At 41.1% G+C, this 23,807-nt stretch overlaps 1 protein-coding gene across 2 annotated transcripts in view; it reads right to left on the bottom strand.

Annotated features, from left to right (window-relative positions):
• Positions 1–23,483, bottom strand: part of GRIA3 (glutamate ionotropic receptor AMPA type subunit 3) — a 315,030-nt gene extending 291,547 nt beyond the window's left edge. The window contains exons 1-2 of one of the 2 annotated variants that reach the window (XM_025373321.1): positions 23,067–23,483; positions 21,714–21,872 (exon numbers count right to left, since the gene is read on the bottom strand). In XM_025373321.1, coding sequence (XP_025229106.1) covers positions 21,714–21,872; positions 23,067–23,175 — 268 coding nt within the window. In that variant the 5' untranslated portion in view covers positions 23,176–23,483. Of the gene's footprint in view, positions 1–21,713; positions 21,873–22,988 lie in introns of both variants that reach the window. The other variant, XM_025373320.1, reaches the window with a different exon arrangement.
• Between the last annotated feature and the right edge of the window lie 324 nt (positions 23,484–23,807).

Here is a 23,807-nt window from a genome sequence, read left to right as displayed (position 1 = left end):
ATGCAAATAGCACATACATTTAACAAGGAGCAAGCCCCACTGAAGTAGAAGTCTGATTTTTACACAGCAGTTTCAGCAAAGAGAATCTCCTTTGCCGAATCTGAAAGAAAACAATAGCTTACATTCAAGTAGGCTGGATTTCATGGCCCTTTCAGCACGTTATAGAATGGTATATTGGTTAAAAGAGAAGGCTCTGGAGCCAGGCTGTGTTCATCCCTTGCTCTGTCACTTACCAGTTATGTGACTGGGCAAGTGACTTAACTTCTCTATGCCCCAGAATCCTCATCTGTGAAATAGACCTAAGTCACAGAATTTTGATGATTGAAATAATAAATAAATGTAAATCACTTAGAAGGATGCCTGGTATGTAAGAAGCACTATGTTAACTCTTTTTATTTATTTTAATTTTTTTATTTTTATTTTTATTTTTTTAATTTATTTATTATTATTATACTTTAAGTTGTAGGGTACATGTGCATAACGTGCAGGTTTGTTACATATGTATACTTGTGCCATGTTGGTCTGCTGCACCCATCAACTCGTCATTTACATCAGGTATAACTCCCAATGCTATTATTCTCAATACTATTCCTAGCAGTATCTACAAAGGAGTCATAGGAAGAACAAATGAAAGGTGTGATCTTCTGGAATCAGTTGAAAGTGCCGTTCTTTTGGTTCAGAGACTTTTTTTTTTTTTTGCAAATTATAATACTGAGGTGATTTTCCTCCACCATGTCTGTTAACATCACCGTAGTCCCTTCATCTCTAAATTGAAGTTAAAATTTTGTCTTGCATAGTCAATCTTGCAGACACATACATTTTCCCCAAAGAGGGGAGCAGTCCTGTTGCTGCAACAGAAATGAATACTGTGCTGAGTACATAGAAAGTGAAGGGCCCTTGTAAATAAAGTAGCAAATTAGCAGTGATTTTGCCAGCAGTTTTAAAACAAATGGATTGAAAGAGATTTCAATAACTATATGCCTAACTTAGAGCTGCACTTGAAGCATTTAGTAAATGTGTCATTTCAGTATTGAAAACAGAATCTAATCAAAGCATGTTTATAATTAGAAATCACATATAATATCTCTAAAAATTACATTCCACTAGGTGAGATGCCATTCCTTGGAACACTGAAATACACTGTTTGTTAGGCCTTTGCTATTATTAAAAAGAACAGGTTGGGGGTACCAACAGAGACTCAGATAAATGAAAGTGCTTAATTTTAATTAGAGAGGGAAAAAAAAGCCACACACAATATGGGTAGCCTGTATGGAGAACCTCGTGCCAGTAAAACCTGCCTCCAAAGGTATGACTCTGTATTAATTTAAATCAGACAGACATTGGCACTGCGTTCTTTTATTTTTCATTAACATTTTGATTTAGAACAACAGATTGCTGCAGTGAGGGGACAAGAACGGCAGCCAGTGAGCCATCTGCCGAGCATCTCGCTGACGACTCTACTAGCAAAAGAAGCCGGTGACTATGGAATATATGCAAGAGGGACACACACCATTAGCTAAGTGACAGGATAAAAGATGGGAAACTTTGCCGGGTCAGAGGAGACAGAGATGGAGAAGGCAAAGCACAGCCCATTCTGATTGGAATTTGAAAAGATCCAAGTACTTGCAGCAGGCCAATAGGATGGCATTCTATGAAGGATTTGCTTGTAGCGTTATTTTTTTTCCTTTGAAATTACAGGTGGAACAAGGAAAGAGAAGTGACAGGCTAAACACACAACAATTTGCCACGCTTCTTACATGAGTTATGTTTTCCAGATCAGTAAACATTTACCCCTTTAGACATACTAACTCTTGAGCCATTTGAGATAGAAATCTTTCTTAAGTGGAATCCCTCCCCCACTACCATCCTTTTAAACACAGTAAAACACTGGTATACCAATGCAGGAGCAGTAGGAGTGGTCTGTCTGGGGTGCAAACAGTAAGAGGGTAGTGTGTAGAGAATTTAAAAGACAGTAATAAACTGTCTACTTGCTTTTTAATTATCATATGCACAGGCATTTCTAAATATCAGTGGAAAAATACTCCTCCCAGCTGGGATGGACCTCATATATGACCCCTTCCCCACAGTATACCAGTGTAGTAGAATGAACAGAATTCAATTTTCTATGGATGATTCAGGGTCTTTACTGGCAACTCCAGCTCTGGTACCGAGTTTGTTGTCCATGAGGTTACTTGGCCTCTTGGGTCTATTTGCCCCTACCTGAATTAATCCCAGACTGTTGTGCTTTTATAGTTGGTGATTCTGCATGGTGTTCCCTTATTGTCGGCTGTCACATTTTAGTATATCTGCTTTTAGGAGTGCTTCATTTCTAATATGCTATCTATCTTCAGTAGCCTAGGAAGTACTGAACATTGTCAGCTACAGTGGGAAAAGAGATAGAAGGCTATGGAAATAGACAGAAAATTAAAAGCACAGTAATCGGTATCTTCTGCATAATAAGGTGTGGAGGTGTTTGATGCATTGTAGAAAGTTTTTTCTTCAAAAATGGTTAAAATAAAAATAGCACTTGTACTGCTGAAAGATGTGTGCTTCAAATATCTGGAAAATTAGCTTAGAACAACTCATTCCATTATAATGCTAGTTAAGTGGAGACAGCATGTTGCATGGAAGGAGTACAAGATTAGACTAAGGTTTGAGTCTCACCCCAGCCACTTACTGGGAAAAACACTTTAACTCCTTTGAGCCTGTTTCTTTAAACTGTAAAATGGGCATAGTAATACTATCAGCCTGACCTACCTTATTACGTATTAGATTTTCTACCGGATGCTCCCAGTAAACTGCCACCAATCACTGCAAGTCACCATCTCTCTCACCCTCCCTCACACTGGACCTGGTACACACCTTTAGGGATCACCTCCATCTCTTGACTTCCTTACCTGATCCACTAAACTCTTAAGCCATATTTATGTTCATGCATGTTTCCAATTAATTACTGAGGTCTTTCCACCAAAGGTTGAGGGCTTCTTACTCAGAAAAGCCTAAGAAGAGAAATTATCTTTAGGCAACCTGTGTAAGATGAGCTATGGGATTTTCAGGTCAAAGTTGACATTCATAATAATAATCAACTGGTAGTGCGTTAAGAAACATACACCCACACAACTGAACATAGGATTTGAGGAATAAATTAATGTTCCTTTATTAACCTCTCTTGATATTTAGTCAACTTTGATCCTGTCCCATCTCAGCTTCATCTTTTTATTTTATCTTCAGAGGGCAGTTCCTTTTGTCTCTAAAATAGGTTTGGCCTCAACCTGCAACTTTACAGCTTCACACACCCAGGCTGAACTTCTTTCTTTGTTCTCTCTCCATGATGCTTAGTCAGTTGAGAACTCAAGAAGGGAGGAGGTAGTGCTGACTTGTGATCTTATTCTCATCTTACAGTTCACCTATAACACTTTGAACAGGAAAGGTAAAATATTGCTCAGCACTATGAATGGATGAGCCACATCAAGGGGTCACCTTTTGGAACTTCCCTTTCTGTCAGCCTGTCTGCAGGATCCCCACAGGCTGCACTGGTTCCATGAGATGGTCAAAGTAGCACTCGTCTAAGTAGTGTGATTTGCAGGGTTATTGCAAAATTAAATGCTATCCACCAGAAATAGTTCTCTCATTGGCTTGTGCAGTTTCCAGAATGCCCCTGATAAATTGTAAATATGCCATTATAGCTATCAAAACATGGGGGCCCTGAGACTCCAAATAATTCGCCACAACTTAAAAGTTGAGCCTTGATTATTAGCTCAATATTTATTGATTTATTGGTTTTAATTTTTAACTCAACATCTATTTAGTGGAGAACAGAAAAAGATGGCAGCATTTACTTTATGACAGGCATTATGCTGAGGATTTGATACGAATTCTGTCATTTAATCCTGACAATCGCCCTAGAGGGAAGACAGTATTATCACTGTAATTCTATAGATGAGACAAGTTCTATAGATGAGCACAGAAGTGGCAGAACCAGAATTCTAACCCGGGCTAGCTCTAGCTTTAAAGCCCATACAATGCTGCCTCTAATATTGGAGCCCAAACTTTCTCCAACCTTGCTACCACACTGAACAAAACAAACCCCTGTATCTAACCAGTTCTACCTCTTTACAAGGCAATTGGGAGCTTGAGGAGTCAGGGAATAGGCCATGAGATATAAATTTCAGAGCATGGACGTCTGCTGTGGAGGCCAGACTTGAAGGAAACATCTTGGTAGAATTAGGGGCATCTTTCAAACATCTTGAAGACTCTGAGTTCCTGAGCAAGGGAGGGCAAGGAAAGATGCAGGATCTCCCCTGCTCCAAACCCTTCAAGGGAACCCCATAATATCATTTGAATTAAACGTAGTTGAAGCTAGAAAGGACCTTGGAAGTCACCTAATCTAATTCCCTTATTTTACAAATGGGAAAAGGTGAGGCCTAAATAAGGGACAGTCTCCTAGCTAGTTAGTAGCAGCAGGGCAAAGGGAGGAATCTAGGGTTTTTTTTTTTTTTTTCCCATAACACATTACTTCCCTTATATGTATTGAAGAATTTAACTCTGAGCAAACCAGAGATTTTAGCATCTCAGTTTGAGCCAAGAAGCCCTAAATACCACATCTTTATTTTTTCCTAGCTTAATTGGAGAATACAGTCACAGTTCTGAGATCATGTATATCTTCAGGACTCATTCACTGAGGCTGTCAGAGGATCTGCTTGTCCTCACTAATTTTGAGCTCAGAGATTTAACATGTCCCCAAACAGCCTCTTTTCCTTTAATAACCTATCATTGCCTTAACAGTCATACATGTATTGAACCTTATCTGACAGTATTTATATTTTCAGCTGGCACCAACTCTGGGCTAGGGGATTCCATATGTTTACTTCCCACTGTGTAAAGTAGGCTTGACTTTGACTTGCCCGGAATTTGTTCCTTTCAAGCTTCCAGAGTGGGGAGATCTTTTTTGTGGCATAACAGGACTTGGTGAACAAGATTCTTTCCCCTTTCCTTCCACTTTGCTGATTTCAAACTATGGGCACTTACTGCAGACACAAGAGGCCCAATTTTGGCGGGCCCCTCCTGGTGAACATTTTAGGTGCAGCAGCTCATGATCTTTGCAGCGTGGCAGAGCTGTCCAATTGTTTTCCCTGATGCTTCCTGGCCAAGGCAGATAGTCCCTTTCAGCAGGAGCTGTGGGGATGACAAGGTGAGGGCAAGCTACTTCTGGCCATAGGTCTCCTTCAGCTGAAAGGCGGAAAGGGGGCACTTCAAGATTGAGGGAAGAGGGTGAATCTTGATGTACACTGTCCAGGCCACAGTGGCAGCTGGGGAAGGCAGCCAAAATTCTGGGGAGCTAAGACTAGTGAGACCACATTTGAGTTTATTGTATTAACACATTTCACACTACATTTCTTAATGGTCTGCCTTGTTGGATGGCATTTTTAGTCACCTTTGGAGCTTGCTATTGAAAAACTCTTTTCTTGTTTCTTTTAAAAATAACCTTCTGTGCTGTTGAAGTTGAAAAGGTTGTCAGATAGAAATGTTTATGTGCTCTCATCTCAGCTAAAAAAATGTAAAGATGAAAGTATCCTACACATATATTTACTGAGTACCTGACGGGATATAATTCAGGGAATGCAGTGATATCTGAGCTGCCATCGGTGATGCAGCCCTTGCCTGACGTGGGCTGTATGCATGCCGGCATAAAATATGAATAGTCCTCTGACTGTAATCAATTTACTTGAATCAAACAATTGGCAATTGTATTTTTAAGCAACTGATAATTTCATCTACTATACCAAGTTTTCCAAAAACACATAACTGAGGACTGACTGCAAAGATAGATATTAATAATCAAAGAAAGACCATGTGCTGCAGTGGTCATTGCTGGGGATGACAGCAATCTCTTGGGAATCTGGCCAAGTCTGAGGTCATTTGCCCTGACTGAATCCTCCCCCTACCCATCACCTTCCTGCATCTTTACTTTCCCTCACCTGGAATGAAGTTGGTAAAAATACAACAAAGCTATGCTACATGTGGCTTATCCTTGTGATAAAACCCCAAATAATCAGTTACTACCAACATGGATGCCACAACTGTATTTTTTTTGTTGTTGTTACTACTTTTTTTTTTTTTTTTTGATGAAGGTCAACAAATAAGGATCTGCAGTGATTGCTTTAGGAATGTGTTTGGGAAATCAAGAGACATGAATTCTAGTTTCATTTCTGGACTGGCTTTGTGACTTTGAGCTCTCTCCTCTTTGAATCTTTTTTCTTAAATATAACATTAAGATGACGGACTAGATGATCGCTAAGGTCCCTTCTGTCTGTAACAGTCTATATTTCCAATACAAAGAATTTTATTTTAAAATTATCTTCCCAGGGTCACTGTATTCAGCCTAGTCTCCGGCACCCTCTGCATCTCCAGTCCTACCATACAACAATCATGTTACATCTACCTTTATATACTTAACAATTATACTTTACTTCATAGTTTTCAAAGGGCTTTCACATTTATTCTCTCATTTGATCTTCATAACATCCCTATAAGCTATACAGCTCAATAATTGCTATCTCCATTTTGTAGATGAAGAAACTGAGACACGGACTACTAAAATAACTCATGCAAGGCCATAGGGCTAGATAATAGCAGAGATGGAACAAGAACTCAAGTTTTTTGACTCCAAATCTGGTGCTTTATTCCCCTTTGGCAAATGTAACATAATGGCAACTACTATTTGTTGAGTGTTCACTTTCCACATATTTTATTTTTTAATTTTTACTACAGTGGATACTAACATTTCCTCCATTTGTCAGAAAGAAAAACTGAGGTTTAGAGGGATTGAGCTCCTCACCCAAGGCTCTACAACGAGAAAGAGATAGATCCAGGATTTGAACTCAGAAAGTCTGGCTTCTGATCATAACCACCATTGCTATACTGCCTGTTGAGTTATATAACATGTGCTTTAAAGAGGATGGAAAGTCAAGTTCTCACTTTGGTTGCTCTACCCGGTGGAGGAATAATGATCATCCCAAAAAAGACCAGAACAGCTAAAAGTCAGCAAATATTTATTACATATTTACTGTGTGTTCAGATCTGTGATAGAATGTAGGTATTAGAGGAAGTTGAGGTATAATTGTAAGCCTTAGTGAATTGAGAATCCACCTCAATGCATAAAGTTGTATAATGGTTGTGTGTGTGTGTGTGTGTGTGTATATATATATATATGGGCTTACATATATAATAGGACTTATATGTATATATATAAGATATATAAATATATGTACGTAGGGTAATGGTTTTGTATGTACATATGTGTCATAAAATAACTATGATACAGTAACACAAATATTAAAAATCAAAATTTTAAAGAACACTCAAAGAGTCTGGACAAATGCTTCCAATATAATATAAAGTAAAAAGGCAGGATACAAATCTGAACACATGTTAAGACTTAATTTTGGGTGATTTTAAATTTACCTGGGTAATTTTCCTTCTCTATATTTTTGAAGTTTTTTGTTTGTTGACAATTAGCAGAAATTAATTTTACATTTTAACTTCTATAATCATAAAAACGTTTTCCACATTAAAAAAATCAGGTAGGGGTAATATGACTTACTAGAGAATAAGAGAATTAGACAATTCTCTTATTAGACAATTAGAGAAAAAGAGATAACAGAAGGTAGTAAAGTAATAAACCTGTGGTGTTACTTTAGTACAGTTTTCTGCTGATAAGGCTGCAAAACATGGTGGAAAAGACCCCACTCTGAGAATCTGTTAGTCTAGATTCTCAACTTACTTCTGCTACTAGTGAGCTGCATCACCTTTGGCAAATCTCTTCTCCTTTCTTATTCTTATTTTCCTCATCCACAAAATGAAGTAATTAGATTAAAATGATTTGATCCAGCTCAAACGGTCTGTGATCTATAAGAGGACTTCAAGACTTTGTTTTGCTCATTTTTGACTATAGATCAGAGGGTGGTAAATTATGACAGGTTAACATTGGAAGCACTAAATGGAAGATACGATTAATTGTGGCCCCTGAAACTCATGTTTTACTGTATTTCTAATTAACTTGCTGTGGATTTATTCTTCCTCTCTGCCATATATTTAAAACTGACAGTGTTGTCATTTTTATATATGTCATTGTGCAGCAGTGAAAGCTAAGAGAATAAGGATTATGCTGGGAAGACATCTTAGAGAACTGCCAAAAGTTGGAAAACCTGCATTACAACCTCAGCTCAGTTATCAATTAGCTGTGTAACCTTGGGCTCATCACTGAGCATCTCTGTTCCTCCTCTTCAGTTTCTTCATCTGAAAAAAGATCAGTGATTCCACATGAAAATATAGGGATAGGCTTGAATAGGAAATGAGAAGAGGAGATGATACTCATGGATTATGGGTACACTGGGAAATGAAGTGGCTAAAAATTGCCTTTGGTCATAACCCAGGTTTTGGCCTGCTGGATACAGCATGCTGTTAGATACAGAATATAGAAGAAGAGACGGGAGCAAAAAAAAAAATAAAAATAAAAAAATTAAAGAATAAAAAGCCTGGTGGTCCTTAGCAGGATCCCTTCTCATGAATCTATGCTTATAGAATCAGCTAGTTAAACTTTGCTCTGAAGAGACTAGAGACTACAATGCTGGAAAATCACATTAGCAAAATTTCTCTTTTAATCTTTTCCATATCTCCTTCCTTTGCTATTTTCAATCTGATTTAGGCAAGCACCATCAAAAGAAAAAAATACATCCACTCAAACTTATACATTCTTAACTTCCACTCACACATCAGCCTTAATTTAAAAACTCAGAAAACTCATGGCTGGGAGAGCCCAGTTGGAACTACATTTTTCCTAGTCTGAGTGCAGGATCAGGATCCAGGATCTGGGATCCACTCTTCCACTCTCCCACTTTAAAAACATTAAAATAGAGGTCACATTTGAAGAAAGATTATTCTTTCCTTAGAGCCAGCAAGTGCTAAGGTTATCATATTACTATCCATGCTGCTTTACCCAAATCATATCCAGTTTAGAGAAAAAAAAAATATCAGAAGGGATCGTGTCCTTCTGGACAATTTCGCTTAGTGGTGGCATGATTAGGCTTAGTGGTATGTGTGCCCTGGTTTTTCTTAGGTATCAAGTAAATTCTTTCTTTCTCCACTTTTTTTTTTTTTTTGTCCGCAAGCAAACCTCTTATGCCCAAGGCAGCATTGTGGGTATTCAAAGGTGATCTCATTCAGCTTCTTTTCAGCTACAGATTCACAGGGCATATAGGTTAGTTTGAAGGGATTTGGGGATAGTTACAGATGGGAAGAATATCTTCCACAGTTTGGTTCTGACTAATTCTATTCCTTACCAACCACTTCGGTACTCTGTGTTTATATGTTGAATGCATATGTTAGACATTATGGTCAATATTTTATGTGGATGATCCCAATCTTCACAACAACTTTATAATATAGTTACTATTATATTTATTCTCATTAAACAGATGACGGAACTGAGGCTAACAGAGGTTCTGTAATTTGCTCACAGTCATATGGCTAGTAAGAGAGCCAAGATTAAAATGCATTTAGTAGCTCTTGCAGAAAGTATACTGAATGCTTGCAAGAGGCTGTGATATTTAGTGGAAAAATTGCCTAGACCCAGAGATGTTCCAGAAATGCATCTCTGTTGAGCTTTCATCATATGAATGGCAAGAGACTAAAAGGATTATCAACTGCTAGAAATAGGTATGTGCCATTTGTGTGCCAGGGCAGTGCCTGCTCTAGAGGAGAATGAACAGTATGGAGGGCCTCTCTTGGGCTCTTGATTCCAGGGCCCATGAAGAAAGCTCACTGATGGCCCTGGCACTGATCTAAGTGCTTTACATGCATTTGTGAATTATTTTATTTAAAACTCTCAGCAATCCTATGAGGTAGGAACTATTATTATCACCACTTTATAACTGGGGAATCTGCGGTACAATGAAGTTAAGTAACTTGCCCAAGGTCTCACAGCTAGTAAGTGGAAGAGTTGGGATGTGCAAGGATAAGCCACAACTGGCTGAAATACTAACCATTGATTTCAAGGATTCAATATTTTTTATCACAGGCTCTCATAAAGGCAGAGAGTAGATGAATATGAAGAGGAATTTCTACATATAGAATTTGAGGCGCTTCATTTTGGATGGTCTTTTCTCAGTAAGAAATGAAATGAGATGGTAAGAAATGGACAAAAATTAATGACAGAATGTCTTTTTTTTTTTTTTTTTTTTGAGATGGAGTCTCGCTGTGTCCCAGTCTGGAGTGCAGTGGCACGATCTCAGCTCACTGCAACCTCCGTCTCCTGGGTTCAAGTGATTCTCCTGCCTCAGACTCCTGAGTAGCTGGGACTACAGGCACACACCACCACGCCTGGCTAAGTTTTGTATTTTTAGTAGAGATGGGGTTTTACAATGTTGACCAGACTGATCTTGAATTCCTGACCTCAGGTGATCCTTCGACCTTGGTCTCCCAGAGTGCTGGGATTAGAGGCATGAGCTACGACGCCCGGCCGATAGAATGTCAAAGATGGAAGTCACAAACATCATCCAGAAGAACCTCCCTAGTTTACAAATGATAAAAACTAGAGCCAGAGATAGGTGTGATTTACCCAAGGTCATCCAGGCAGTGGATATCAGAGCTGAGACTGGAACCCAGATCTCCTACGTTCTGTCTCATTTTTCATTCCACCACCCTCCTATTGCTCTTACAACTTTTATTGTTTTCCAAGGCCATAGGAAACATGGTATCTCAAATGTTCTGTTACCTATAGTTTATTTCATAAGACTTCAACATAAATTGTGTAGTGTATATATGGGTCACTTAGTCTTAATCTATACCGTAGGGGTGGTCAGTTACCCTCATTTGGAAATACATAGACAAGGAATAGTTATTCAGCATTTAAAGAATTCTAATCAAGAAATGATTCTAATAATCACCTTAGGAGTTTATCTCCAATGAGCACCAGAGGCTTTGTTAATTAACATTAAACTTCTTGTTGGTGAAATTAATAGTGTTCGACATATGTAGACTGGCTAGAAATATGGTAGAGGAGTTCCCAAATTAGCATAAAGAAAATATAAGCATCTAATAAACTCTATAATATTATCCCTTAAAGAAAATGGTACTGTAGGTTCAATTTGTAAATTGTCTTGTGGACAGCCACTGATGGGGACTTTTGGTTAGTAGAATCCTGCTACTAGAATGTTGTCTTGTGTACCTCAAGTAAACCTTCATGCAAGGTGCTGTTGGAGCACCTAGAAGCAAAGGTAGCTGAACTTGACTGAGTCTACAGAACAGGATATCCAATTATTTTATGTCTATTTGCTATTATTTTAATGAGAAGTAGAATATTGTCTGAGTCTTGCTGTTATAGCTGGTAGTGAGGTTAATGGGGAAAAGATCTATAGCCTCACTTTAACTATGGCAGGCTATTAACATCCAACAAAAAGTACCTAATGATTGTGAATGACCAGATTGGGTTAGGTTAGTTTACAACTCCAGACAACTATTACATCTCTATTTTAGACCCTGGTCTAAAGTTGATGAGCCTCTTTCTCAGAGTATATGGGAAGTTCCTACCTTGAGTGACTGTTGACATAGCCTTACTTGACCCAGTGGCCTCCCAGTTGTGGGCCTGGGGTTTGCATGTTCTAGAACCTAAGAAGTTGTCCCAAAGCACAGTCCTCCCCCCGCCAATGGTGATGCACCTCTTCTGATCTGCTGAGCGCTTATTAATGACCTTGTGCCAGCATTCTGACCTTGCTGAGGGCCTCCGCATTGCCTGGGGGAAGGTTAGTTAGAGTTGAGCTGGCACTCAGTCATGAAAAGCTACTAGATATACAGTATATGTACATGGGACCACAAGTATTTCCACAAAGGAGAAAAAATTCTACCATATTGAGATACTTTGATGGCACACTATAAGAAGAAAGTCAAAATAGAGTTTTTACTGAGAAGAGCTTTTCTCTCTGCTGTTCTCAGTAGTTATAACTACCAGTTAATAGAACTTCCCTCAACCAGTAACCTAGCTGCTAAAAGGAGGTGTATAGTATAGTGCAGAGGTCAGAAACGTGGATTTTCCACTCCCAGTCCCTCTAGGTCCTGTTGCAGGCACTTTGTTTGTCCCATAGTGGTTTAAGAAAATTGAATTTGAATGTCTTCAGGCAGAAGCATGGACTCTCTGGATTGCCATAGGCCCCACCATTCCCTATTATAACACACCTGGTCCAATTACCTACCACATTTATGTGGTCAGCATAGCCCCTATATGCATTTGAAATTTCAACCCAAGTTGAAATTGATTCAGGCTCTAGAGACAGGAAGATCTCAGGTCGAATCCTGGCTCCACTACTTAGCTAGTTGTGTGACCTTGAGCTAGTTGCTTATACATTTTGAACTACCTATGATTCCTCTTTTAGAAAATGGGGATGAGAGTTCCTCGCTTGTAGCAATATTGTGATGATTCCATGAGATAAAGCATGTAAAATGCTTAGCAGAGTGCCTTCCATGTGGTACGGGTTTAATAAATGGTAACTGTTATTATTTTAGCTCTGGTTTTAAATTTGTTGATAGCAAGGATGGGGAAGAGGGCATATTGATTGCTATATGAACTGATTGTAATAAATTTATTTTTAATAAGTGGGTTGGCATTTGCCATGACATCTAGTTCAGAGCATGTCTGAGGACGAATCATTAGCTAATAAGCAAAGAAAGGAAGAAGCATTGTCAAAATGAAAATAATTCCTTTGTCTCTACTTACCATCTCAAAGAGCATTTTGTTTTATTTCCCTCAGAGACTATGACTTGAGGTTAGTCTCTTAGTTCTTCCAAGTCTTAGATTTCCAGCCTGAAAGCCAAATTCTCTAATGCTTGCATAGGCCAATAGCACCTCAGTTACATAGAGAAGTAACATATGTGAAAGTGCCTGGCATAATACCTGGTGCTCAGTGGGTATTCAATAAATATCCAATCTGAACCTGTATATCTCTGTAGTTCTGGGGCTTTTTAAACCTATGATTCCTAAACAAAGTATGCATTTAGTATCGCCCATAGACCTTGGTAAAATGCTTATCTTGATATTTTCTGATTCAATACATCTAGGGTATGACCCAGGAATTCATATTTAATAAGCATCTCTGGTGATTCTGAAGCAAGTGGCCCAATTCAAGAAACACTGTTAAATGAACAAGGAGCTTTGGAAACTGCAATGACATACTAGGATATTTGAGAATGTGTAACAGGTTCTGACTGACTTTGGACATTAATGGCCTTTCTGATCTTAATTGTACAAGGGTGTTCACCTACACAAAGACCTGTACCCACACCCATGAACTTACCCCTCTGTGAGCTGGGTCCTGACCCCTTCCCATCTCATTTATCGCCTGTGGCTTGACCCCTTTCTGGGGAGCTACAAAGATGAGGGCCCTGGTTGCAATGAGTAATTGGCAAGGTAGTTCATCCAATCATGGATAATTGAGAGGGAATTATTTTTGATCACAACAATTTTTAAAACCTTAAAAAAAATTCTCACCACCCCTCATCACAAACTGATTTTATCTCTGAAAATTTTCCACAGTAACTGTGGAAAATCCTGAAGCTGAAATCACCTATTGCAGCAAACACCACACACAGAACAGGCAGCAGGCCCACTACCATCAGAAGGGTACGACTTCAGTCAAAGGCAACTAAAATAGTTAAAGATAACTAAAATCTTAGTGAATAAAGTACCAGAATTTATCCATGGAGAAGGTCAAATGTTGAAAAATAGGTGAAGTGTATTTGAGGGAATCTTCCTTATCCTCAAGAGTCTACCAGCGCCCCTCTGAATGCCCACAGTCCATTTGGTGCCTCACTTCCTTGGGCAGGTATCTTGTTCTGGGTCATTTATCTGTCTTGGAAAGCCCCCTTGGAGGATCCTGCAAGGTAACAGGTGGTAATCTGAACAGAGAATTCTGGTTGAAGTATTAATGACTGATAAGGATTTAATTTATTCCCTTCCAGATAGCACACTTGCATTTTGGCACAGGCTTTCAGTGCAGTAATACAAATAAATGAATTTGTGGAATTTCAGACTAATGGCACACTGTTGGGGGGCAATTTTTCCGGGGAATTTTGCTATTTTGCGGTACTCAAATGACACTGGGTAAGTTTTTAATGACTTCCCTGGAGCAGTTCTCACCTCAGGTCTGCTAGAAAGTGACATTACTTCCCTTCCCTCCCATCAATGTGTGCCTGGCACATGCCTTGAAAATGGAGTAAATTTTTCAGCCTCTTAGGGAACCAGAGAGAATTCAGGTTGTGTTGTACTTCTTGTTTCTAACCCTGTTTAAGGGAAGTCAGACAGCTGAGGAGCAGATGTTACATGCCTCCTTCTGGCATGCCTTGACCCAGAGAAGCAAAGTGGAAAGGGAGTTGGAACTGCACGCCAACCTTCGCTCTCTTGAGCAGGTTGTTTCTAAAAGGGGCACTTTGGGGTGTGGCAAGAAGCCAAGACACTGTCACCCGGGCTCATGATCTACTTCCTCTCTGAACCTGCCTTTCAGTCCCCACTCCACATCCCTACAATAAAACAACTCTAAATGCTATCATCAGATATCTAGTAATGCCATCTACAGACCTGGCTGAAATAGACACGGGCTTGTTGGGAATGTGACAGATACATACTTGAGTAAGAATGAGCCAAATGTGTCTCTTGCAGAACCTTCTTTGGAGGGCAAGAAGATACAAACATGGATAAGAGCTTGTCTGCGAGAGCCTTTTCCTTTAATGATCACAGTCTCCTTGCTCTGGGCTCTTCTTACTAAAAGTGTGGTTCCAGGACCAGAAGCATTGGCATCACCTGGGAGCTTGCTAAAAATGCAAATTCTTGGGCACCATCACAGACCTAGTGAATCAGAATCTTTGTTTTAGCAAGATTCCTAGGTCATTGGTGTGCACATGAAAAATTAAGAAGTGCTGTTTTACACTGAATTGTGCCTCATAGGGTTGAGGGATCATTACCAGCTGTGTTTCTTCTCCTTATTCTTATCCTTGTTCCCCTGCACCCTCCAAATAAGATCAAATGATGGTTGTGTTGAGGATAATTGCTTAAGAAGCCAGTGACAGTTGGGAACTGAGGAACAGGGAAGTCCAGATAGAGCATGGGATGTAAACACTTCTGTGACCAATGACCAACTGGAAATCCAGAAGAGACTATGCTGGTTATTTCTACTGGGAGGGAGGCCAGAGTGTATGTTTGAGACAAGGTAAGGGAAGGATGGAGGGAGGAGGAGATACTGCTTAACTATGCTTCCAAATACCTCCAGAGGTACCATTTAGTGACTGTGAGATAGATGTTACCTCTTAAATATGGCATTCCACATACCATCCCAGGGAAAGGAAACTTACAGCTGGAAACACAGCTTCTCTCCCACCCTTATCCTCTCCTATAACCTTCCTTCTGTGCCAGTGCATCTCCTGACAGTCCCCACATAGGCAAGTTCAGACTCCACAACAGCCTCTTTAATAAAATAAATACCTATGAACTTTAGCAGCTTCTCAAATTACCCCCAAAGGCTTTTAGATTCAACATGAAGAAGTTGAACCTGCCTATGCCTCGGGTGTACTTACACCCAACCTACTATGTGCAGTTAGACTTGTACTTTGGCCTGTAAAAGTCTTCTATGACCAAAGCCAGCTGACCTTTAGTTTGGGTAGAGTGGACGGTCACTCTGTGAATAATACCCAGAAACACTCCTATTTAAGTATCTTTCCTTGAAATTGAGGCAGTATGTTTCCCATAGTCCCTAGATTTAAAGCAAATACTCCCCCTGTTACATATATTAACCCTTTACCATTTATCTGATACTTTCATATGTATGAAATATATACCTATATTAGATATAAAGCTGTCACCCCCAAAGTAGAGTGCAGGCCCTACTGCATTCTACATCCTTGGAGAATGGACCAAGAATAGAGATATTCTGGTGGAGAAGGAGAAGGTCTGGGAATTAGGTCTGGAAAAGTCTAGGGTAGAAAATAGTCCCTAGGTAAGTTTAGTGTGGATGGGATGCCAGAATCAGGGGCTGGTCAGTGAGTAGGCAGTTAGAGACCAGCAAAAGGGAGTGAGACAAACTGGACAGATAGAGCAAGAGAAGAAAATAATGGCAATAGAAGACACAGAAATATGGGGAAGACAATTTCTGTCCATGTTAACCTTTGGCAAGGACTGACCCTTTTTAGGGGCTGCTGCCTTAGCTCAAGGCTCATCCCACACAGGTTGAGGCTATCTGTAGCTCTGTATCTGGAGCCCAGACAGTTTCTGAGCAACTACCAAGCTGGAGGGAATTCCTTTTGTCTGCACAACTCCCACAGTGCTGCTAAAGAATACCTATCGCCCCCACCTGGGGTTTTAATTGCACCCTCCTGTGGATATTTTATCTAATAAGACTCAAAATAACAAAGCCAAAGGAATAAAGTCAAAACTTGATTTTTTAATGGAGCAGGTAAAGTATACAGATTATTTGCTTGACCTTCATTGAAGATAGATGGTTTTATGAAAGGTCCTTCAAATTTGTTTTGCAGTCTCTATTTAAGACGTTGATAGGGAAATCATCTGGATAAGCATGTTTATTAGTCTCCCCCAAAGTTATGGAATTCTATCTTCTAAAATTCTGACCCTCTCTTAAAATCTATGCCATCATTTAATCCTTAAACCAACTGTGTAAAAATGACAAATCTCTTATCCACAAAGGAAGACAAATAATGATGCCTCAGGAGCGTCATTTATTTTTCAATCTGTTAAAATGAAACCAGCCAATCACCTCTGACTACCCATAACAATGAAATTTAAAAATACATCAGGAGCCAAAAACATAACAAAAAGCTCATCGATCCTCCACTATTATCACTCAATCTTAGGGACTAGGGAGGGAAATGCAGAATTAAGGAAATTACCTCTGTAGGGGCAGAAGTAGGAAAATGTGAAAAACTAGTTTCATTTTAGGGAAAAAAGTTAAAATTGCAGAGAGGAAGAAAAACCATGGCCCATTTTGCAGTAAATGTAGATGGGGAACAAAATAATTCCCCTTATTCCTTTCCTTCAAATCCTTCTTGCTGCTCTCCCCTCTGATTTAGTAGATCAATAGGAAGCTGCCTTCTAGGGGAGGTAATACACTTTGCAGGAAGCTCACCTTTACAGCCTGCTGATTGCCATCTATTTTTATGGCCCAAATGAACAGCATCAGCTTCTTCCCTCCCCCGCCCTGTGAAAAATAAATTTTAAAAACCATAATAAACCTTGTAAAAAGATGACTTAAATTTTTGACTGGCACCACTAAGGCAACGTCTTTGTGCTTTAAGGGGCTAAGCCAGACGGGCTGAGAAGTGAGCTAAGCCGGCAAGCTTACTGAAGGCTGGCCAGCAGACAGAGGAGAGAGGGAGAGCAGCAAAGGCACAAAGGCAGGGAAGAGGGGGAGTGAGGGAGGGAGTGGAGCCAGAGCAGTCAATGTTGGGTAGTATGGCAAAATCTGTTTAAAGGAAGGAGCCTTGATCTTGATCCCAGGAGTCTTCACCTGGTTTCCAAATCTTACATGGAAAGGACAGACACCAAAGCCAAACCAAGACAAAACAAAACCCACCAAACTGCAAAGAATAGGATCAAGGGAGACATTTCCTTCCCAAATGGACATGAATAGTTAAATTGATTTTGGCAATTAGAATAATTAGATAATTAGATTGTGACTCTGTAGGAAAGAGAAAGAAACCTGTCTCAGCTAAGTATATTTGGTAGTGAAACGCGCTCAGTTATAAAAGGAGTGTGTTCTCAGCAGGTATATTTCAAATGGCTTGAAAAAAATTAATGGAATAAAAATTTGCATCTGATGGGTTAGGTTTAGCCAGCAAAAGGAATTTTACTTGGGACTCCATTAGAGCCTGCACTCCTAAGTCCTATTCTCAATCCCACCATCACCATTGTGCCTCCATCAACAGATTTTTATTTAAGCCAATGCATTTAGAGCACAATTCCATGGTGAATAACCTTTAAGGTTACATTTGCCTTTTCCCTGCTTCTTGCAAACAGTGCGTAATCCACAGGCACATTTGTTGGCTGTAAAGGTGTACAACAGCAATTTTTGCAATGACAGTGCGGAGAGGGAATATGAGATCTGTGTGCTAATGAGCTGACACTGCAGAGGCTGGGGCGGTGTAGTGTGGAGTGCACTACAAGTGCACAGCAGCAAGACACAGGAGGGGACTTCAAGGGAATCGGCGACGTTTCCTGAGGAACCAGGACAGCAAAGCCACACAATGGGACACATCAATCCCTTGGTGTTTCCATATCCCTGCCCCCAAAGCCTTAGGACTATCAAATCTGTTTTCTAAAGAACAAACATGTAACTTACATGTGTATACATCTCTTTTCATATATACTGATTGTGTGTCTATGAATGTATGTATCCTGAAGTCAAAATATTCACACCATTCTTGGTTCTGGGGTTATCTAGCTAAGTTAAAAAGGCAGCAAACTCTATAAATTCCCATGAAATGGGAACATGTGCTTCAAATCAGGTGAGTCTCTTAGATAAACTTCAATCCATCTCTGAGCTGAGATCCCAAATTAACCACCTTTCAAAGCCAGTGCGGCTCTTATTGGCCTTGTAAGACATGGAATACAGTTGGAGTCTGTCTTAAGCAAACCTCTTGGGGGTTGTGCAAAAGAATTGGTTTCTGATGAAGAAGAGTCTTTAAATAACTGATGCCTGGGATTCATCACAAGGAAACTTTTCAAATAGGTTGTCAGAGGTTGTAGGGGTGGGTAATGCGGAGGGAGAACGGAGAACAGGGACACAAAAATGAAGGAATTACCCTTTGTTTATTCTTTGTATATTCGTTTACCTGCACACCTACACCCTAGAAAGTGTGTGCCTGCCTCAGGATTGAGGGTGCAGGAAAGATCATGAGAAGAGATCAATTCTAGTGCTAAGGAAAGTTGAAACTAGGAATTTTGCCTAGGAATAAGGGAAAGTTTCTTTAATTTTTGCAGCCCATTCCATATTGAACCAGATAGGAGAGGTGGTTGGCCAGATTGAGACTCATCTGTGGTTTTCTGGAATTCTCCCTAGGTCTCCAGAGAAGGGCAGGCCAGAGGATACAGAGATTTTTCTTTGCACAATCAGGGCGATCAATTGGAGGAGTGGAACCTGGGGGTCACCTGTCAGGCTCCAGCACTGAACTAGAATTTCATGCCAGTTGGAAATATTTGATCTCCACTTCCACAAGAAAAAGAACAATCAAACCCAGGGGCAGAAATGAGAAACACCTCCAGGGCTTCTTTGGCCCCTTGAAATCATTGGTTTCTGCATTCAAAGACTATGGTTAGACGAGTCATCTTTCTCATACTAAGCTACCAGGCAGCAGCTGCCTGGAGACAGCTTTGAGTTCTGGCCCCCATTCAATGATTGTGACATTCAGAGATGTCTGTTTCAGGGACCAGAGAAGATGACAGCTTTCCTCCTCTGTCTTCAGAGAAAGCAACAGGCAGCTAGATACACAACACTGGTTTTTCTAGCTGTTTTTCCTGCGTATGTCTGTGCATGCATACATGTGTATTTGACATAACTAAGGGCAAGGTCACGTTTTCGTTTTTTTTCTTGTTGCCCAGTGAGCCACACTCCTTCTCCCAAACTCTCAAGCCCCTAGCCACAACCCAGCCTTGTAAGTGGAAATGCTATGAATTTACAGTGAGGGATTTTCATCAATTTCTTTTCCTTTCCCATGGTTGTTCTCTTATTGCCCTGAGAGGTAAGGCAATAAGGCAACTCAATACCAATATGGATGACTTATTGCCTTTTCCTAAACCTGAGATTTTCACATGGCAAGAATCATTTCTGATTGCTTCTTGAGTGGGGTTCCGATAGTCTAGGGCTGGTGGGTGTCAATCTGGTTTGACCATAAGAACAGGACCAAAAACCTTGGAAATCAATCATTTCTGAGAAACCAAATGGTTCTCTTATCCCAGTTCTCATCAGTGAAAAGACACTGAAGGGAGTTGAAATAAATATTATTTGTTATTGATGATAATAAACCCTGGTAGTTTAATGTATTTAGTTTTAAATCTGTTCTAATTGATATTTAGGAAGCTGCATTTGAGATTCAGCCTCTTGACAAGATCACAGTGCTGCAGGATTAAGAGTCAGATGTGTGTTGTAAATGCTGTGGAGACAGGCTGGGATTACCAAAATAAGATGCAAAGTATAGACAGATATTTCGTAACTTTCACACTTAGCTGGAATTAATAAATTCCTATTTTTGTCAATGTCAGAAAGCCAAAGAAAGTCAAATATGGAGTATCTCAGAACATGTTCATATAAGGATCTGTATCTTCAGCTAAAATTTTCTTAAAGCTGATAACTGTCATATTTCTTGCAGAGTATATCACCCCCCCAACCCCTTGGCCCAAGTCTTCAAAGCCAAGGAATCTGTGCCCTTGGAGAGAGACCCTTTCGATGGTTTCTGGAAACCATGTATCCTTTGAGGCAGAAGGATTTAAAGAAAGTCATACACAAAGTTTCACCCATCCAAACATAAACATCATTTCTCCCTTGGAAGAGAAAGGGAAAAAAACCCAAATTCCAAACTACATCAGCCATAAAAGCAAAGCATATTTTATACCATATTCAGCCTCATTGTTGTGAAAACTTTTAGTGAAATAAGCTTACATGAAGAATTCTCAGTCTTTCTCACGAAACATTCCATTCAAGTAAAACCATATGTCCAACAGGCTATTAGCCATTTAGGTTCCTTTGGTTGTATTTTACAAAATGTCCCCTTTTCAGAGGAATAATCACGGGGTACGGCTAAGGATTTCAGAACCGGCTTTGGGGCTGAATTACTTCTCTTTCCATATTCAGTTTTCCTGCTCCAAGCCTCCTCTCCTCCTGCCCCCTCCTTGCTCTAAATTAAGAACTGTGTTGTCCTTAACGATCATGGGGGTGAACAACACTAGGGGAGGCAGAACTAGTTTTCCAAATCATCACCTGATCACCATTTTCTCCCTTCCCCTCAGTTCGCTAGGCATTCATCACTTGCAATCAGTTTGTAGTCTTATCAGTTCCTATCAGAGCTCTCTCAGTAAGTAAGGTAATATTTGAGGACAGAAAGAGGCCAGGGAACCCAGCCTGTTCTACCCCTCAAGGTCACTTGTTTGCAGAATTTCTCATATTTGCTTCCTACACATTAGGCAATTGTCAAATTCAGCTCGTTCCTACAGCCAGGCACTAGCTTTAACAGTCAAGTGATGTACATCCTGAATTGACTCAATCAAGAAGCTGCTGATTCTTTTTTTAATCTCATCTGAAGAAATTTCTCTGAACAACCATGCTATTTTTTTCTTTCTTTTTTTTCCCCAGTTAAAAAAAAAGAGAGAGAGAGAGAGAGTTGGAGAAGGAACACACTAGGTTAGCAGGGAGGAAAATGAAACTTTTGCATCAAACACTATTTGGAGCAGACTTTTGCCCACTGTCTTGAGTTTTTCCTACTGTCTTAAGCCCCTCAGCAGTATTCTTTGGAGTTGATTTATGCAGCATGAAACCGGATGGATCAGAGCCCCTAAAGTATCTACTGAGGCAGTCATCTCCCGGCACACACACAGACCCTAAGTGCCACAAGAAAGATGCAAATGAGGTCCCCAACGTCCCAAAGGGAGGAAAAGCAGATCTACTTACAAGCATTTGTCACAGAAAAACTATTGGAGGAATCCAAGTGATCTACATGGTAATTCAAATGGAAGGGCTTCTCCGTGGTGTTCTGGTTGGTGTTGTATAACTGCACGGCAAAGCGGAAAGCGCTGTGCTCCTGCACTGTGTTTCTCATGAAAAGTCCACCTATAAGCAAAGGGAACGGAGATTTGGCTTGTGTTCCCCCACCCTAGGGCCATTTAGAAATTGGGGAACAATATAGATACCGGATACCTCTCAATGCTACTGGGATATGGGATTGAGGATTGATATTCAACCTGTGTGTCTTTCAAGACTTGTGAACTCAGATTTTGGCCAAGAGAAACCTGGATTTTCTAGACTGAAAAGAAGAGGCTAGAGAGAAGGGAGAAGAGGGGGCTGTTTTGGGTTAGGACGATGGAACCAAGAGTGAGACTTGGTTCTTTCTTAGGCGGAAGCCTTCTTTTTTCTCTAGTCGCCCCCCACCCCCCCTCCCCATCCGCACAGCTGGTCATCTTTTCCTTGTGTGAAGGGAAAGGTTGGGAAGAAAAACAATATTGTTCCCCCTGCTACCCCAACCCGTTCCCCATAGCCACCCTCACCCGTGACAATACAGGGGGCTGGTTCAGTAATGGCAAAAATTCTAACTTCTAGACTTGTAAATACAGACAGAAGCCAAGATAACTCCCTCCAGGAGCCCAGGAGCCGGGCTGCAGACAGACACAGCGGCAATTCATGAATTCGTGGTCTGCGTGACTTCGCTGCTTGCCCGCTCAGCTCCTTGTCTAACCCCCTTGTCTCACCTCCGCCTCCTACCCCATCCACCACCGACTCCGGCTGCTGCCCGGGTCTGGGAGATCCAAAGTGGGCTCCACCTCCCCCAGCACCAGCCTGTCTCCCGACAGCCGGAGACCCCGGACTGAGCACACCGGGCCCGGGTTATGCGCCCTGGTGCGGCCAGACAGTCGGCATTACCCTGGGACAACTTCCAGGAGCTGCACGCACGCCATGGCAAAGTCCAGAGCAGCGAGCTGAAAAACCTCGACTCTTCACCCCCTTGCAGCATCCCAGCCTCCTGCTCGCCTCCGGTGCTCCTCTCAGCTCGGAAAACCTGGCATTTTACCCCCACTATCCCCAGGAGACCCCTCTCTTGTCCCAGAGGTTCTTCAGACCAGCCACCTCTTTGAGGCTCAGATTCCCCCCGCCCCGCCCCCCGCCCCGCACCATCTCTGCCGGTCCCCGGCCCCAGTCCCAGTTCCCAGGCCATACAAGACAGGGACCCACCGCAGCGAAAGCCCTGCCAGGGCAGTGGTCTCGGGTGAGGGAGAGCCTGGACCGACCGACTGGCTCGCTTGCGCTTACCTATGCTGATGGTGTTGGGGAATCCTCCGTGAGAATGACCCAAAAGCCCCAGGACTAAAAAGAAGACCGCCCGGAGCACGTTTTGCCCCATTTTCTTCTGCCTGGCCATGCTACGCCTAAAACGAAGCTGACAAGAGCATGGGCGCAACTCAGGAGTCGTCAAAATAATAATAGAAAAAGAAAAAGAATTCGTTGGCTCTTACACCCCCTCCCCTTAACTTGCTCTCGCTCACTCTTCCTTTCCACCCCACACTAGTCCTCCTCCTCCTCCGCTGTCGCCGCCTCCTCTTCTTCCTCTTCTTCTTCTTCTCTCTCTCTTACTCTCTCTCTTATTCGCTCTCTCTCTCTCGCTCTCTCTCTCTTCCTTTCTTGCTCCCTCTCTCTCCCTCTCACTCCCAGGATCTCTCACACCCCCTCCCTTCCCCCCACCTCACTTCTGTCTTCACACCAATCTGGAAGGCGGGTTCATTGGCTGCAAGCTGGGTTTGCCAAAGCGATTCCTCTCCCTATGATGAAAGAGAGAGAGAGAGAGAGAGAGAGAGAGAGAGAGAGAGAGAGAGAGAATAAAAACCTAAAACACAGAACAAAACAAGCAAAACACCGAAAAACAAAAATAGAGAAGCAAAAGAAAGAGAATGAAAGAATAAATTATCAAGACAATCTGAGACTCTCCCCGCCTCCCCCCCGCAAAAGATGGTAGGTCTAAAGCGGGGAGGGGGGGGCGGGGGGGAAGGAAAGAGC

Source organism: Theropithecus gelada, chromosome X, assembly GCF_003255815.1.
Source record: "Theropithecus gelada isolate Dixy chromosome X, Tgel_1.0, whole genome shotgun sequence".
Lineage (NCBI taxonomy): Eukaryota > Metazoa > Chordata > Mammalia > Primates > Cercopithecidae > Theropithecus > Theropithecus gelada.
The sequence above is the reverse complement of the archived record's forward strand: the minus strand, read 5'-3'. Positions and strand labels throughout refer to the sequence as shown.